Source organism: Platalea leucorodia (assembly GCF_965183815.1).
Source record: "Platalea leucorodia genome assembly, chromosome: Z".
Taxonomy (NCBI): Eukaryota; Metazoa; Chordata; class Aves; order Pelecaniformes; family Threskiornithidae; genus Platalea; species Platalea leucorodia.
The window spans coordinates 89,102,498-89,119,974 of record NC_138858.1 but is presented as its reverse complement, the minus strand read 5'-3'; the positions used below and the strand labels follow the sequence as shown (position 1 = coordinate 89,119,974).

The 17,477-nt window shown below is 41.0% G+C and overlaps 1 protein-coding gene across 1 annotated transcript in view; it reads left to right on the top strand.

Annotated features, from left to right (window-relative positions):
• Positions 1 to 15,485, top strand: part of LOC309602584 (leucine-rich repeat transmembrane neuronal protein 4) — a gene marked incomplete at both ends in the record, with an annotated part of 221,284 nt that extends 205,799 nt beyond the window's left edge. The window contains one exon of the mRNA XM_082336245.1: positions 15,264 to 15,485. Coding sequence (XP_082192371.1) covers positions 15,264 to 15,485 — 222 coding nt within the window. The remainder of the gene's footprint in view (positions 1 to 15,263) is intronic.
• Positions 15,486 to 17,477: the final 1,992 nt, after the last annotated feature.

Below are 17,477 nucleotides of genomic sequence, written 5' to 3'. Positions count from 1 at the left end.
GATCACTATGTGCTGTCTCTAGAAGGAAGCCCAGCATGACTTGCTTAAGCACCTGTCTTTGCAAGCACTCATTTCTGTGAAGGCTTTGTTGATCTTGGATTAACTGCACAAAAGTAAAGAGGGCTCTTAAAAGTAGCAGTAGGCAAACCCCTTGCGTGAAGGTTTCTAGCATCACCTTAAACTCTGGTGTCAAGGTCAAAAACACCCTTAAACTGGGAGGGTTGAGTTCTGTTGTGCTGTCTTGGGACACCAAGGAGGTGAGTTGCTTCCCTGGCTCCCAAAGGATTCATTTACATTGGTGTTTTAGTTCAGATCAGGATTGCACTTTTGATGTGGGTCTGGAGATTGTCCTCACTTAATGTGCTTCAGTTAACATCCCAGAACAGTCATAGAGAACAGAGACCAAATCCCTTTAAGATGAAGCTAAACTGGATCTGCTCTGAGAGTTTGAGACCAGACTGAAGCTAGTTTGATGTAAATCCTCTGAAATGTGTACGTTGTGGACATTGTGTACTCAACACCAACTCTTGTGCTCTACAGATTTGCTCATACTAGGCTGTACTGCTTACAAATATATACACAGTCACAGTGGCCACATGATGAGGGAAGTCATTTAGGGATAAAAGATCTGTATTCATGTATTTAGCTCGTCGAAAAATCTGTCCCTCAATCTGTGCATCAGTTTAGAGATCTTTTTCTTGTTTGCTATTTTGCTTTCTCCCACCCTTCATCTGTCATGCCTGTCTGGAGTACAAGCTCTTCAGGGCAAGGACTCTTACTGAACGCATGAGCATTGGTTACCACAGTGCAGTTTCAGTTTTGGTCAAGGCCTCTAGGCACTGCAAATAAACAACAGATTTTGGATGATGAGAGGGTTATTTATCTCTTTGTATTTCTTCTCCCAGTCTGTTTCACCCTTGTGTAGTTAGTGATCAGGTCATGATATTGCCTTGATCTTACAGATGAACTAGGCATCGAGTATTTGTTCTAGGTGGCTGCAACTGGTATAGACCTGTCAAAGGGACAGATCTTGTGCAGGAGGTTGTTAGCAGTTACAGACCCATGTTCCACAATGCCAGTAATGCACCAAAGTAATACTACACTCCAAAAAAGTTGATTTACTTACCTCTTTGCTGATCCCTGCTGACACACTGGAGTTACCTTTCCCAAACAGAACAAGTATAAAAAATATCAGAGTAGCTGGAAACCATTTGGCTCATGCTTGGCTGGTTGAGAGATTGTTCAAGCATGCTGTCTCTTGTTGACGTGAGCTGCAGATATTTCTAACAGCAGCTCCTTTGGTTTTCAAAATCTAGCTCACAGGGCAGATTTTATTTTCCAGCAGGATTCTTTGAACCTGTTTCTTTTCATTTACACTCCATCACTACTGCTGTGCTCAAGCACAGAAACAGTCCAAGTGAGCAACAACTATTTTTGCTTATTAATGTTCATTGCGTCAGAATAGGTACGAGACTGTTTTGCTTGGCTTTCCTGAAATGCCAGAGTCTGTACAGTGCAACTAGCTAGCAGGCACCAAAGTCCATGTACTCTACAGCCCTCTCCTGGCTAGATTCAATAGTGCTCGACTCTCTAGGCAAGGTGCTTTATTTCTATTTGTCTGTGTCTGAACAGTTTTTGTTTTTCAGAGCTCGTCTTAGGCTTCTGGTCAGATTTACACATCACGATCTGTTTGCCAGTAATTAAAGTTTTGACTCATGCCAGCTGACAGCTGTTTCAAAGGGGAGAGTGGTGATCTTGACACAGAGCAGTCCCAAAGCTGTTCCATCCTGAACCTCTGTCTGGAGCGGCTCTCTGTTGGTACTTAAAAATGGGACAAAATTAAGAAGACTTGCTGCTTTCCATCTCCACAGAGAAAAGACAGCTTGGAGCATCTGTCCTTTCCTCCACTTCTTAACCATCTTGACCATGTAGTTTCCATGCCCATTCTCAGTGGGTTGACCACTAAACCTTAGTTTCTGGTGTTTCAATGTTTTTTCTGTGTAGTTGCTGTACCCTCTTCTCATGTTATACAGTGGCTGTTTTGAGGATTTAGCGTATGGTTTGTTTGGGGTTTTTTTTTGAATGTCATCCAGACATTCCTCTCTGCTTTAAAAGTGTCGCTAAACTACTGTTGCTCAAGAATTATTTCCATTGTTTTTTTTCTTTCATGGGGTAATTGAATTGATCCACTTGGTTTTGTAGCAGCAAAGATTGCTAAGCCAAGAGTATTTTCTAACCCATCTTTCTTCCAGTTTTCTCAGGGATTCTGAGTATGTCTTTACTGACGATTTCCCTGCATATTATGAAACTTGCCCAGAGGAATGAAAAAGTCATTTGTTTTCTGTAGAGTATTAAAAAATAATGCTATCATTGTGAAATGTCCTTGCCTGCAATGCTGGACAGTCTTGCATTAATTTTCTGCTTGCTTGATCTCTGATATACAAAGATTCTATAGAACATGACTGAAACATGAACCCATGTTTGTTATTAATTTTCTAATACTGTATACTGTGCGAGTCCCTACCCTGTCTTTTCTCTTCTTCCTGTTTGCCATTTCAGGAGTCTGTTCAGAAAAGCAGTAACACTGCTGCTGTTGCATCCCTCCTTTGCAAGTCAGATGCTCATAGATGAGCAATGGAAGAATATGCTTGCCCTGTCACAGTAGAGAGAGGCTTTAGGAATACAGTGAGCTGTAGCAGTTCATATCCAAGTGTCTAAAGGCTTTTTATGAGCTTTAATTAAAGTCCTCATATTACACTGTAGTGTCTTGTTTTGACACAGGTAGGTGGGGGGTGAACTACATAGCTATACCTACTAGTAATATATTTATAGCTAGGCAGACTGGTAGCCTCTGAGGTTCAGGTAGATAGATTTTCCTTGGAGCTGACGGGCTGAACAGCATCACCCCTTAGCATGCTAGTTAAGGAATTGAACTTGCTCTCCCATCACAGTTAGTGTGTTCAGTGGGTGTGGCAGAGGAGCTGGGAAAAGAGCTGAGTGTTTATTCCCCATCACTTCTAAGCCAGGCTGTCTCCCAGGGTCAGGGCATGCTCCAGCCACTCCACCCTCTCTGCTGACTTAAAGCCACTGCCTTCAAGGAGCCCTGACACCAGGTCCTCCAGCCTTTGCACCAGGCAGCGTGTCACCCACAACTAGGCACCCTCCTGCCAATTCTTCATCCTCATCCGTAAATTATTTTCTTTCACTCAACCTAAACCAGCCATTTCCCTCTAGCTCTGCCCTACTCTACCTTAACTTATGGTGCTGCAAGAGGCAGAGACTATTCCTTAACCTTTCAGCGAAGATGGTGATTATATAAATCCTCACCCCAATATGAGTCATATCACTACCTTTTGGAAACCGGGGGGTTGCAGTTTCCTCTCGGCGTAGGCACACTGCTCCCATCAGTGCTAATGGAAGTGACATACGTGCATCAGGAGGAGAAGCTGTTCCTTCTGCTACTGGATTAATGTTCTTGCCAGTATGTTTGTGCCACCGTACACACTGATTCCTCTGCTAGGAGACAGTGGAGGCAATTAAAATCATGTAATTTCTCATGAACAGAATCCTGCTGAGACATTCACTATAATAGGAGCTCCCTCCCGTGTCCGAGAAGGTCTGTAGTGCCAGCAGTTTCTTTCTTTTCTCCTACTAGAGTGAATTTATCTCACTGTTTCCTCATGAGAAATGAATAATTCCTTGAACTTGTGCTCAGTTTACAGTCATGATGCTTTGCTTGCTTCTGTTCTTTTAGTTTAAGACATTCCTGATCAACAGCTCTAGATGTTGATGGTCTGATATAGACCATCTGATCCCCAGATCAGGTGAAACAACAGTAGCGTGAGCATCTTTTTTCTATATTTTTTCTGCCAGTTATTCTTTTCTTTGGCACCCAATTTCTGTAAAGAAGGACCCCTTCAAATTGTCTTGGAATGACTGAAGAATAAAACAAATTATCTGCTCTCTTAGGCCAATGCCATAATGTTGAACATTGACTTTTAAATGATGACAGAGGAGAAGGACTCTGTCATGTTATAGCTTGTTGGGGATGCAGGGGCTGGATACTATCTGTATGTTTAATATTGTCATATTAAATGGAATTAGTGCCAATTATAAATGTGGCTCTAAGCATTTTTTTAATCAAAAAATGGCTTGCGACTGTCATCTGACTCCAGGCAAAACCTTTTGGGTATAATATAACTAGATAACATAGAAGGAAAAACTTCCATTTCTTTTATCAATCTGATAAGGCACCCAGTATCGCCTTTCTTCTAGCACTGGTGTGAGTTTTAATCATAAGCCATCATGTTGCCCTGTTTATACTTACTTCTGTCTTAAGGGCAAAATATTGTGCCATTTGAGTCACATTTCTCCAGCTTTAGGAAGTACATTTTTGGTCTCCTGATGTACAGAATCCATGTACAACTTCCAATGGTATTTAAAAATCTTTAAAGAAGCCATCAATTTCTGGATAGCTCTTTTGCATACTATAAATTCTAGGCAGATCTAATGAAAAGGCAGTATTTTAACATGAGACAAAGACTTATTTCACTCATTTTCCAGTGCCTTCATTTGTCACTGTGACAGCAACATTATCAGATGTTCATATTAAACACTGTACTTATTTATTGTGAGTAATGGATGGAGCAGGTTGCCATCTTTATGATCACTGCATGGAAAAACAACTCTACCTTTTTCAACAATGTGCTCTGTTTCCTAAATGCTGCACTAGATCTAGGGCCTGTGAGGATGCTTCAGGTTCTTAAATACATTGGAAGGTCCAGCTCCATAGAATTTCAGGCCTGAAATGCCAGCAATTTAGAAAGCTAACTAAAGCTGGGAGTGCTGGAGGTCAGGAGAATGCTCTGTGGAAGTTATTACCGGATCATTGACCTGTGCTCTGCTCTTTCTTCTTGATCCTTTGGAGACTTCGCTGGATGGACCTTTCACTTGTCCTAATAGGTTAAGTACAAATGATCTACACTTTGCAGCTCTTAATGCAATGCATAGGGAGCAGAAATTACCTGGTGAGAATATAGCTTTTTAAAGTGTCTAAGTGAAAGCTGAGTTGCCTTAAAAGAGACAACATTTTTGAAGGTATGTGTATTTAGGCACCCAAAGATATGGAGAGGTACCCAAAGGGATTCTTTTGCATCTAGGTAGGTAACTACTATACCGTACTGCATCTCTTTTGAAAATCTAGTCTTCTGTCCCTAAGCTTTTTTGAATCACCAGGCTTCTATTCCTATTGAATTCTATAGGAAATTATCGTAATAGCACTGAAAGCAATATTAATGACTTTCCAATTAGAATATCTAGATAGTTTGTTTATTTTATCGGCATTCCACAGCGGAAAATCGAAGGTTACTGTGAATCTCACTTTAAGTTTTTCATCAGCAGGCCTTTTTGTCAGGAGCCAGATACTCCATAAAAAACAGATAAAGCAATTTAAAAGAAATATTTTGCCCAAGGAACAATAACAAGGCTTAGAAGACTTTCTTCTTTCTGGGAGTTTCCTTTAGGGAAACCTTTTCATTTACTCATTGAAGGATCAAATCGGCCCATAGAGGGAGCAGTGGGGTGTGCATGATTTTTCTCCTGATCTCTACAAAAGCACACTTAGTTAAACTATCCATCGAGAGGTTGGTTTTAAAGGGAAAGGCGTTTGTGTGATTGGATAGAAGGATTAGGAAGTTATCTGTAGGGAAGGGGAGGAAAGCTTAAAATCCAGTTCACAGTGTCAGTGGAGCTGACAGGGTGATGTTATACAGGAGTTTAAAACATGAAATACACTCTGCAAGGATGACTGAATAAATCATAAAATTCTGTCTTTGTAGTATATCCTGTATAGCTTATAGATGTTTTTAAAAGTTGGTGAATATTTGAATGCCACACAAGAAATTAATATATGTAATTTAATTAACTTTGTTTTATATGACATGAATCAATTTTCTAGAGAATTATATAGTCCCATATATCCATAAGTTGCTTATTCGCAAGACATATGATTTATTAGGTTAATATGCTGATAATCATAGAATCATAGAATTGTTAAGGTTGGAAAAGACCCTTAAGATCATCAAGTCCAACTGTTAACCTATCACTGCCAAGTCCACCACTAAACCATGTCCTCAAGCACCACAGCTACCCGGCTTTTAAATACCTCCAGGGATGGGGACTCAACCACTGCCCTGGGCAGCCTGTTCCAATGCCTGACTACCCTTTCGGTGAAGAAGTTTTTCCTAATATCCAACCTAAACTTCCCCTGGCGCAGCTCGAGGCCGTTTCCTCTCGTCCTATCTCTTGTTACTTGGGAGAAGAGACCAACCCCCACCTCGCTACAACCTCCTTTCAGGTGGTTGTACAGAGAGAGAAAGTCTTCCCTTAGCCTCCTCTTCTCCAGGCTGAACAACCCCAGCTCCCTCAGCCGCTCCTCACCAGCCTTGTGCTCCAGACCCTTCACCAGCTTTGTTGCCCTCCTCTGGCCACACTCCAGCACCTCCATGTCCTTCTTGTAGTGAGGGGCCCAAAACTGAAAACAGCACTCAAGGTGCGGCCTCACCAGTGCCCAGCACAGGGGCACTGTCACCTCCCTGGTCCTGCTGGCCACACTGTTCCTGATACAAGCCAGGATGCCATTGGCCTTCTTGGCCACCTGGGCACACTGCTGGCTCATGTTCAGGCGGCTGTCAACCAACACCCCCAGGTCCTTTTCTGCCAGGCAGCTCTCCAGCCACTCCTCCCCAAGCCTGTAGCGTTGCATAGGGTTGTTGTGACCCAAGTGCAGGACCCAGCACTGAGCCTTGTTGAATCTCATGCAGTTGGCCCCGGCCCAACGACCCAGCCTGTCCAGGTCCCTCTGCAGGGCCTTCCTACCCTCCAGCAGATCGACACTTCCACCCAGCTCGGTGTCATCTGCAAACTTACTGAGGGTGCACTCCATCCCCTCATCCAGATCATCAATGAAGATATTGAGCAGGACCAGCCCCAACACTGAGCCCTGGGGAACACCACTGGTGACCGGCCGCCAACTGGATTTGACTCCATTCACCACCACTCTCTGGGCTCGGCCGTCCAGCCAGTTTTTTACACAGTGGAGAGTGGACTTATCCAAGCCGTGAGCAGCCAGCTTCTCCAGGAGAATGCTGTGGGAGACAGTGTCAAAGGCCTTACTAAAGTCCAAGTAGACAACATCCACAGGCTTCCCCTCATCCACTAAGCGGGTCACCTTGTCATAGAAGGAGACCAGGTTAGTGAAGCAGGACCTCCCTTTCATGAACCCATGTTGGCTGAGCCTGATCCCCCAGTTGTCCCGCATGTGCCACGTAATGGCACTCAAGATGATCTGCTCCATGACCTTTTCTGGCACCGAGGTCAGGCTGACAGGCCTGTAGTTCCCCGGATCCTCCTTCCCACCCTTCTTGTAGATGGGTGTCACATTTGCTAACTTCCAGTCATCTGGGACCTCCATTTAATACAATGATGTATGTTTAATTCCTGTAGTTATTTATTGTATCTTTTTAGGAACTATAAATAGACCTTTAATAGGACATGCAAAAGTAACTGATGGCTGCACTGTCTTCTGCCCCGTGTCTCCTGTCTGTTGCTTCTCTACATTTTTCATACTAAGACCTCTCTTCTGGCAGTCTATGCCAATTTTGGGATCCCATTTTCCTGGCCAGAAATACAAGAATTGAGTAAGATTAATGACCCAGCTGTCAGTTATTTGTAGTATTTAGGCTCCAAATTTCCATTGATACCAATTTGTTTTACTAGGAAATGGTCTGAGACCTGCCAACCACAACCTTTTGTCTCCAGGTTAATTTTTGATAAAGGCTTCCGTTCTGTATGTTGAAGAAGCTGTCCTGTGCCCTTCTCCAATGCCTACATCCTTCAAATGATTTCAGGCTTGGTTCTAAAGACCTTGATTTAATCCTCAGCTCTGGTCGGGAGAGCAAGTCTTTGTCCGGCTGCTCACTGCTTGTTTTGACTGGGAAACTGCAGTCTGCTAAATGCCCTGTCCGGTTTGGTTCAAAGCATATTCAGCAGCTGTAGTTCCGTGACTAACAGGACTCTGCATTAGCCACAGTTCCTGCTGGACTGATGGGATCCAAGTGGACTGGTGAGATCACTAATCCTCTTCCCATTATGTGCTTCCTGACAGATGTGTGATTCTACAGTACTGAGTCACATCATGCAGAGGGCTAAATGGGCATAGGATGCTCATAAGATCAGTTTGTAGGACTACTACAGTGGACATAAGCATAAGGCAAGGAAAAAAATACACTGCAGAGAATTACATCAAAGGAGGTACTGTGCTTTATTTAGAAGACAAGCTTACTTTGTACAGCACTTCAACTTAAGAACACGTATGCAAGTTTGTATGTTCGCGCAAGAGATTAGGAACTGGCATAAGGAAATATTACGCATCTCCATGGAACAACAACCCTCTGTGAATGTTTAGCAGTATATCCTCAATTTCTTGGGGAAAACTGGTAGATACAGAGTTGGTGGTTCCTGTCATGGTGCTAATGATTTCAGGGCAGTGGGCTCAGTACCACGTAGCATGGGACCTGTAGCTACAGCCTGTGTCTTCCTTCTTGTCTGTCTCATCTCCCAAGGAGATCTGCATAGACCATTAATCTCATTTGGTGGAAAATAGATAGAAGAGGCAAAGAAGCGGTTTCTGTCTGGAATGGGAAGGAAATTGAACATGAAATTGCAGGAAATTGATTGTGGGAATTGCACCTACAATTCAAGCTACCAAAAGACTCCTGCTCAATGCTTGATGCCTAATGTAGGCATACCAACCTCAGCCAAAGTTCCCAGTGGGATCTGTAACTCTTAGAAAACCTGGGCTAATTAAAGATTTTGAAGACCTTCACATAAAAATCAAGTTGACAGTTTTTCTGAAATGCTCAAATGTCACACAGCCAACCTCAGTAAAAACAATATTCATGAAAATCTCATACCACCTCATAACAGAGCACACAGACTTCTGAGTTCTGAATTTTTTTAATAAACGAGATTTTGATTTTTTTGTCAATATGAGAATTACCTTAGGAAGCATGAATTTCAGAACAAAAGGCCTATTTTAAAAAACAGCCAGGCACTTTTGTGTTTGCTCCAGTTGGAAACAGAAGAAAACACGTACCCACTCGTATTTCAGAACTAACTTCAGTGCCTGCATTTGTCCCTTTTAATGAGTTTAATAGGAAGTGTATGATTGTGCATTTTCCTGAATAGGAATGTTTTACTGAGCTGACTCCAAAGGGATGTTCCAGGGTTGTTAACTGTGATTTTTCAGCAGTGTGAAATCCACTGAAATTGTTTATACCAGCTATACCTGCCTAATGTGCCTAATCAATCTGTCTCTAAGGTGAAGCTGTGTGCTTCATTAATCGTAAAGCTATGATAGTATATCTTGCTTATTTTTACTCTAAATTATGATAGGGTTTAAAATGAATTCTGAATTTGATTTATTAACAGCTATGATGCTAAATCAGCAATGAAGTCATGTGTTCTGAGACTAAATATTAGCACTAATGAGAAAACATAGCTTCCATATTTCGTAACTCTGAGTTGCCGCTACATACGGACAACTTCTAAAGTTGCGTGTAATTTAATCATGTAATCATTAACTAGGCAAGTATTTACACATAAATCAGTTTACCTGGATTATAGAGTACCAGCAAATGTGAAACCAAATAATGTTCAACTGCTCAAGAATGTTCGTGCTTCATTTTTGGTTTTTAGAAGGAAAATGTGTCTAGTGCAAGACAGTGGTGGTTGTCCTGTGGCATTTTCCATCAGGATGAATGGAGCACGTCTTTAGTTTTAAAAACAGATTGTTCTTTTTCTTTGAAAACAGAAGCAACAGAACTGAAGACATATAAACTGTAGTGTCTAAACAGTGAAAGTCTAAGGCCAAGGTACCCAGACTGAGACAGCTGAAACAGTCTGGTTCTCAAAAGTACATCACTTCTATTGCCACGCTCCAGGTTTTAGGTTCTTGCCAAAGCAGTTACTTTTTCTGAGGATCCTGTGACAGTTTGTGTCCTCACACCATCCTGCTTTCAGGGAAAAAAATAAAGTGAACTCCCTCCCACTGTGGACTTCCTCCCAGAAAACTGTGCTGGTGTTGTCATTCCTTCCTTATATTACGTTTCTATCTTCTTGTTGATAATTCTGGTACTGTGAGTCACTTAGACATCCATGGCCATTCATGTTTCTCAAGAAAGAATTTTCTTCTCTGCAGGATAATGAATGGTTGGAGATCTTTCTTCAAAATTCAGCAGAAAGAAAAAACTCATAATATTTCCAACATGAAATAGATCTGTTTTGAAAACCTGTGTTTCCAAAATTTGATTTAACAGTTTACCAGGAAATTATTTCAACCTGGGACTGCTAGTGATTAGATCTTGCTGAACTGCAAGTGATTCTGAGTGAGACAGAGTGTTAATCTCTGTCTGATCCTCAGCTAGCTTCACTGCAATAAGTCTGTTGCTGTGAGCACAGAAGAAAATACTTAAGCAAGAGTCGCAGTCAGTGTGAAGAACTTGGTATTCTGTTAAACTCTCTTGGATTACTTGATAGAGGGGTGTCATACCTTAGAGTTCATATCAGGGCTGAATTTCGGGTTGCCTGAAGCGTCCTGTCAGGATGCAGTGCAAGCAATTAAGAGTGTATAAGAGTGTTTAACATACTAGGAGAGGTTGTAGAGAGAGAGAAGAGTATTTTAGAAATAAGGTCACTTGATACTCACTTAGGCCCCAATCCAATGTTCTTTAAAGCTTACTAGATTCAGTGGCTATATGTTAAGGTTACATATTTACTGGTGTACTTTCCAAATACGAGGATAAGGATTTTTATTGATGTTTTGTTAAAAATCTAGGTTTTAATGGCTTCAGCTATGAAAAGAAGAAGTCCAAACTGAAGTCTTATCACTGAAATTTTTAAACAGAACTTTCTCGTGTAGTAATCATCAGAAATTTATAGAATAAGTTAGTTAATTTACCTCCCAATATTTCTGACATAAGTAAGTAAAGCTGCTGATAAAATTCAGTGCAGTGTAAAAAAAAAAAAAAAATTAAAAAGACAAAACACTTGAATTGGAATGTGGATACATGTATTTGCATGGTGGAATGACAAAGGCTTTAACTGAACATTATTGCTGAATGTCAAAGGGAAAGTGGACAGGAAATGTTGAGAAATATCTTTTTAATGCAGGCCAGAATTTCACTGAACTTCAGGTAAACTCAAGCTAGTCCAGCTTGTTTCGAAGGGAGCTGTTATTCAGCAGCAAGGCTGTTGAGCTGTTAACCTCTCCAATGTCAATTCAACTGCGAAAGGAAAGATTTGCATTTTTAAATTTCCACCGCTAAATCTTTTATCTTCCTCCAGTAGCTGTGGGGATTTATGTAAATTTTTCTTGTAACAGAACCTTTGTTTGAAGTGCGTGGCTGCTAAGGTGCAATGTTTATTGCATTTAGAGTGAAGATCTACAGAGGTGTGGACTTCAGAAGTCAATACTAGCTAACTAATCCAGCCCATTAGCCCAAAAATCGCACTGAACACTTACAGTGCTTATAAGGCAGTGAGCTCGTTGCGTAATGGAGTCAATGCTTTCTTCAGAGCAGATTCATTCATTGGCTTAACTATCTGGAACACTGGGTAGGCTGTATGCTCCTTTATAATAAGGCATTAGAGCAGAAGACAATCCTACTTGGTGTGCTATACATGGGCTAAAACCAAAATGTCCATCACATGTACATTAGTGACTTTGGAGTGCCTTCTCTTGTTGATTTATGTTTTTCCTACTGCAAAAAGATTTAGTCCTTCAAGGAAGTATTAGGCAGTGCCGTTTTTAGAAATTAAAATAGAAATGATTCAGAAAACGCTGTGAACAGACACATGCATCATCTCCTGTTAAACGTCTTGGCATTCTGTGTCCCACCCCTGAGCTCCACTAGCTGCACTGGACTGCGCTGTCATGGAGCAAAACTGTGAGTGAGCACACAAAGCCAAGAACTGAATCAGATGTTATGACAGATTATACGAAAGAAAGAGTTTTGTTTTCTGTTATGTTTCCATGTGAGCAACTCTTTATCTTCGTTTACAATGTAACTTCTTCCAAAACGAAATTTAAAGAATTTTGTAGCAAAAATGGCTGTGGTTAGTGGCAGCAGAGTGGCATGGAGGAGACAGCGAAGCACACCGTGCTAGAGGATCCCAGTTCTTTTCTTGGTTCTGCCTTTGATTTGCTGGCAGGTAAATTCTCAGCCTTAATCCCACTTTCTAGCCAGTGGAAAATGTATCTTCTATGGAAAAGGCCTTGAGATAGAAATGACAGAATCCCAGAGTCTGTATTTCCTTGCTGAGATATTTAGTGACCTGTTTGGATTTTTTTAACTCTAGTCATCTGCTTTTTTTTTATCTTTAGGAGGCTATAGCAGCTGAAAGGCCCCATCTTAGGTTAGAGTTGTGTTGTTTTAGTCCCTGCACAAACAGCCCTTGTGTCAGAGAGCTCTAGTTTCCAAGGGCAAGCAGGGGCAGGACTTAATCTTCTCATTTTCCAGCTCATAAAGTGACTTGTCCAAGGTCACATCTCTCAGCACCTCAGGCATTAGTTGCATAGCAATAATGAAACAAAAAAGTTACTTCAGAACCTGGAGCAAAAATACTTAGAAAATTAATTTTCAACAACTTGGATGTTCTTAAATGTGTTTTATTGATCTCCAAATCAGAAAAAATGTAGTAGTATCAGCTTTGTTTAGAGTGAACAATGTTATCAGTATTTTCCATCTTTTTTGCTTGCATCAAACTGAGTGGTGGTACCATTGCGCACATGTGCAGTAGTTTCTACAGTCAAGGCAGTGTCCCAAAAAAGCTTTTGTGGGCTTGGGTTTCATGTACGGTCGTTTCACTGTGGATGAAGACTGATCCCTCATGTCTTTCTGAAAATGCAACGTTATGTTTCAGAGAGGTAGTTTCAGGGAAGGAAAGGACACCCCATTTTGTGGGGACAGTCCTCTGGAGGCGTTCGCTTTGATCAGGAAGGTTCTTTAGAATTTTTCATATGGTTGTTACCTCAGTTCTAGGGGCATCACAAGAACTAACCAGGGAGGGGGGAGACTGCTGGTATTTCTTCATTCAGTCTTTACTGGAGGTACCTTACGGTCATTGGACATGATTTTTTTTTTTTAAATTCCCTTAATGGGATCTAGCACCCAAAAGAGGGGAGAGGAAGAATAGTACAAGGGCCAGGCCTGAGAACAGGGCGGTGCAAATCTGTTGCTGGGCTTCATTATCCTAGGAATGCTTTCTACAAATTAACCTGCAACTCCTTAATCTTACAGGTTGCCCGATACACCTATTTTATGTTATTTTTTACACTGACAAAGAATATTCACCTCTCCTCCACCCACATGGCACAGTGACCCTTATTAATATGATTTCAGACACACACAAACCTGACTTTCAAGTGAAAACAAGTGAGAGATTCTATAAAACTACTGAGAAATAGTTGAAAAGGAAGCATGTTTATCCACCGTTCAGGGATGTTGTTGAGATCCTGATCCTTTTGACTCCTGTTTGGAGAAGGGGAGAAAACAAGCAAGCAGTGCTGCACACAGGACTCAGGTGGTTAATGTACTGTGTCTTATTGCTGTAAAGCCAGGACCTCAATCTCTCAGCTCTCCAGAACACAAACAGTCCTTGGCTTTTATAGAATCATAAAGAGCTGCCTTAAAGGCTGAGGACAAATTCAAGCCCTGATACGAATTGGCATAGAAACTACTGTATCCAAAGGGAGTTATAGTTTCTTGCGCTGTGGCTGAATTTGATCCACAAGTGAACACAGTTGTCCCATCAAATTCTACCGAGCAGCTTGTCTTCTGCATTCTTGCCATTCAACTGTCACGTAAAATGACGTTTTCAGCTGAATTCCAGCTAGTGGAAGAGTTTTGGAATCTCTCCAGCATTCTGCAGAGAAGCAGGGGGAGGAATCTAACTGCTGAGGAGATCCAAATGCAGGAAGGAGGAACTCTAGCCCTGCAAAACTAGCCTTAATGCCTTTGCTTTTTTCATAGCATTTTGAATCAAGTGCACTGTGCAATGGAAATTTGTGATTAATTAGCTCTGTATTCTTCACTTAAAGTTCGGCATGGAAAATAAAAAGGCATTTGTTACAAGGTTGATTTATGTGTAGGATATCTCCAGCTGTAATGAGCTCAGGTTTTCTAGCAGTGTTAGAAAAAACTCTTGCCTGTATGTCCTGCAGTGTGTGGTTTTTTTTCTGTAAAAGCGTATTTCTTTCTACTTGATCAGCTTATCTCTTGCAGATGATAAAAATATCTGCAAAGATTTGTATCTGATGTTGTGCCATAAGTCATATTTAGTTGTAGGATTAACATTTGCAAGCATAGAACATTTAGGGGAAAAAAAAGAAGACTGTCCATTTCTGAGTATTTACCTAAAGAAGAGAGATGGGATTCAGGATAGATCTTGCAGACTTTTCAGATACATGACCATTTTTACAAGATGTGGATCTGCTCAGCTCCAGTGAGCATCAGTTGAGGCTCTTTGATAGTGTTTCTCTTGGTGAGGTTGTAAGATAAAGAACCCAGGAAATCGTGACCTTGGGCAAACAGCTTTGTCATAGAAGAAATAAACATGGGTTCCAGCTGTGCTGAAAGCTACACATGCTGGCAGCCAGGTTTTCCAGTCCTTTGACGTGCTCAGGCTGGTCTGGGTTTGTAGAAATGCTCAGCCTCTTTCGAGGCACTGGAAGAAGGGCCAGTTTTTAAAAGGTTTGTATTACCAGCAGCTTCCAGTTTACCCTTCATAGCCAGATTGTCCAAAACAGGTCAGAATTCAGCACACAAAACCAGTTTGAAAATCTGCCCACAAATATAGTCACCAAAATGGAGAGCAGGCCCCTCTAATCTGGCTTCAGCACACTGCAAAGGGCCCAGAGGAGTCTGTAATTACATAGGCTTTCAGCAGCTGTAATGTCTATCCACAAGTGGGGACTCACTGACCAACATGAATTTAAGCAGTCCTGTTCAAGAGGGTTCTGCATGTGCTACAGACAACCTAGAAGCCTCAAAGGTTTATCTTGCTGCAAGAACTGTGCAATGAATGTGGATGTGCTGAGCACCCAGTGGGTTTGAGGCTGCATTGCAATAGATGCTGCATGAAATGCTTGACTGAGCACATTATTTACATGTTTCTCTTTTTTGATCTCTGTTTCTCTGGTGCAGGTTCCTCACCACATGAAGACTTTACCCTATTACAGTTATGACCAACCAGTGATCGGATACTGCCAAGCTCATAAGCCTCTCCATGTAAATAAGGGGTACGATACCATGTCCCGGGAGCAGGCTGAGACAACCAACCTGGAACTCAGTCGAGACCACAGCTTCATAGCTACAATCGCACGTTCGGCTGCTCCAGCCATTTACATTGAGAGAATACCAAACTAACGATGGAGACAACTTCTTCAGGGGGCGGAGTGGGGAGTTCTTTTGAGGGACCTTTCATCTCAGAAGAGACCAGGGCGAGAAACTAAAATCTACCATTCCACTTAAAAATATTGCAACACAAAAATAAGGGGATAAAGCATATTTTGCAGACTGTGAAAATGCTATCTTGTAGTACACACTGAGAACTTCAGGATTTTCTTTGCTTTAAACTTTCAAACAAATTCCTCAATGTAAATATTAAAGAGAGATTGTCAAGTTCTTATTAAAAAAAAAAAAATAGATTTCACTCTAGCTACATAAGGGGATGGATTAAGAGTTTTGTTTGTATATTTGATTTTTCTACATTGCACGGTTCAAGGGAAGGAGAACCAGAGGTGAAAATTAAAGGGAGTGGGGAGGGCAAGTGTTCGGGTGGGGTGGGTCAGCCATGTTTCCTTATTAAGTGTTTATTACTCTTCAAAGATTTGTTTAATATTTTTGTTCTTTTTAAACAAACAAAAGATAGATACATATTTTCTTTTTTCTTTTGGGGGTTTGTTTTTTTGTTGGGGTTTTTTTTTAGTGGTCAAGCGCTAATATTTCAAACTTCAGACATGGGCATTAAAGCTTATGTTGAACCAAAAGGACATTGGCAATTGATGCAGCAGAAACAAAGAAACTTGGGTGCATGTACATTTAAGACACAGGCTGTACACTATGGAGGGTGCTTTTGATTTTTAATATCTTCATTGTGCTTCATTGTTGACACTATAATTACTTTTCGGGCTCTAAAAAAGGGGAAAACATGCAACAGAGTAACGACTCATATTTACAGTGCAGCGGTGTTTGTAAAGCAAAATTAATGGACATTTGGGAACCAAAATGGAAGTGATGTGCTTGAAATGAATCAGAAGGAAAAATCTTTTAAAGCAAGAGTATTTGGTGAAACTCACTGGCTGACACAATTTCTAAAACACAGGAGAATGTGTAACATTGTTTTTTGTTTTTTTAATTAATTATTATGATCAGTTAGTTTTTGTGTAGTTTTTATCAATAAAATGACAACAAAAAAAGTGGTGGAAAAAATAAACATATTATTTTGTGGTTGGGACACCACAGCCAAGCTATTGTTTGAATGATTTCTCTGGGTGTGTGACACAGTGACTCAGTGGACTAAGGGAACAATGCTTTGTCCTATTTCACCTCTATTTCACCTCTTAGAAGGAGCTCAAGGAATTGTTTTGAGGTTTAAAAAACCTGAGTCTGAAGAAGCTCAATTTATTTGGCTTGTCTAAGAAAAGGTTTAGAGGTGATTTTATCAGAACACCTATATGGGCCTGGGAGAGGGGAAGAGGGAGAAGAAGCCTTCTTTTTTTACTAAAGGTGGTTTTCTGTTTCTTCTACCAGAAGGCAGGCTTTTCAGGTGTAAACACTGAGCTGAAGCTAACCCAATTCAGATTAGAACACAAGGTATAAGTTTTTAACTGGAGGGTGAATAATACAACAATGAGGTTTAGGACATAATGAATTTCATGATTGTTTCAAGTATTTATACTCGGTGATTTTATGAGAAATACACTTCGCCACAAGGTAAGGGCTTAATGAATTTCTGGAAGTGCTGAGTCTTGTATCACATATACGATATTATATTGTCTTCTGTGTTTCTCGCCTGAAAAACTTACATATTTTTCTCTGAAAAGAAAGGAGGACTATGTATGGATGTACACATTCTGTGTGCTAGGCAGCTTGCAGGGAAGCATGGACATACAAAGTCAACTTGATGCATCGAAGGTAATGTATTTAGAATTAAGTGTTAGACAGGAAATGAAAAGAAAATGGAGAGAAAGGCTAGGTGATGAGTTTACAGCCAGCTCTATTAGACATCTTGATATCTGTCAGCTTTATGGATAGCAGCACTATGGACAGAGGGAAAAAGCTGCTGGAAACACTGGTTTCCTTCAAACTGAGTTTAAAACATTGACCCACAGCCTATTGAGCTGAAAATGGAAGAAC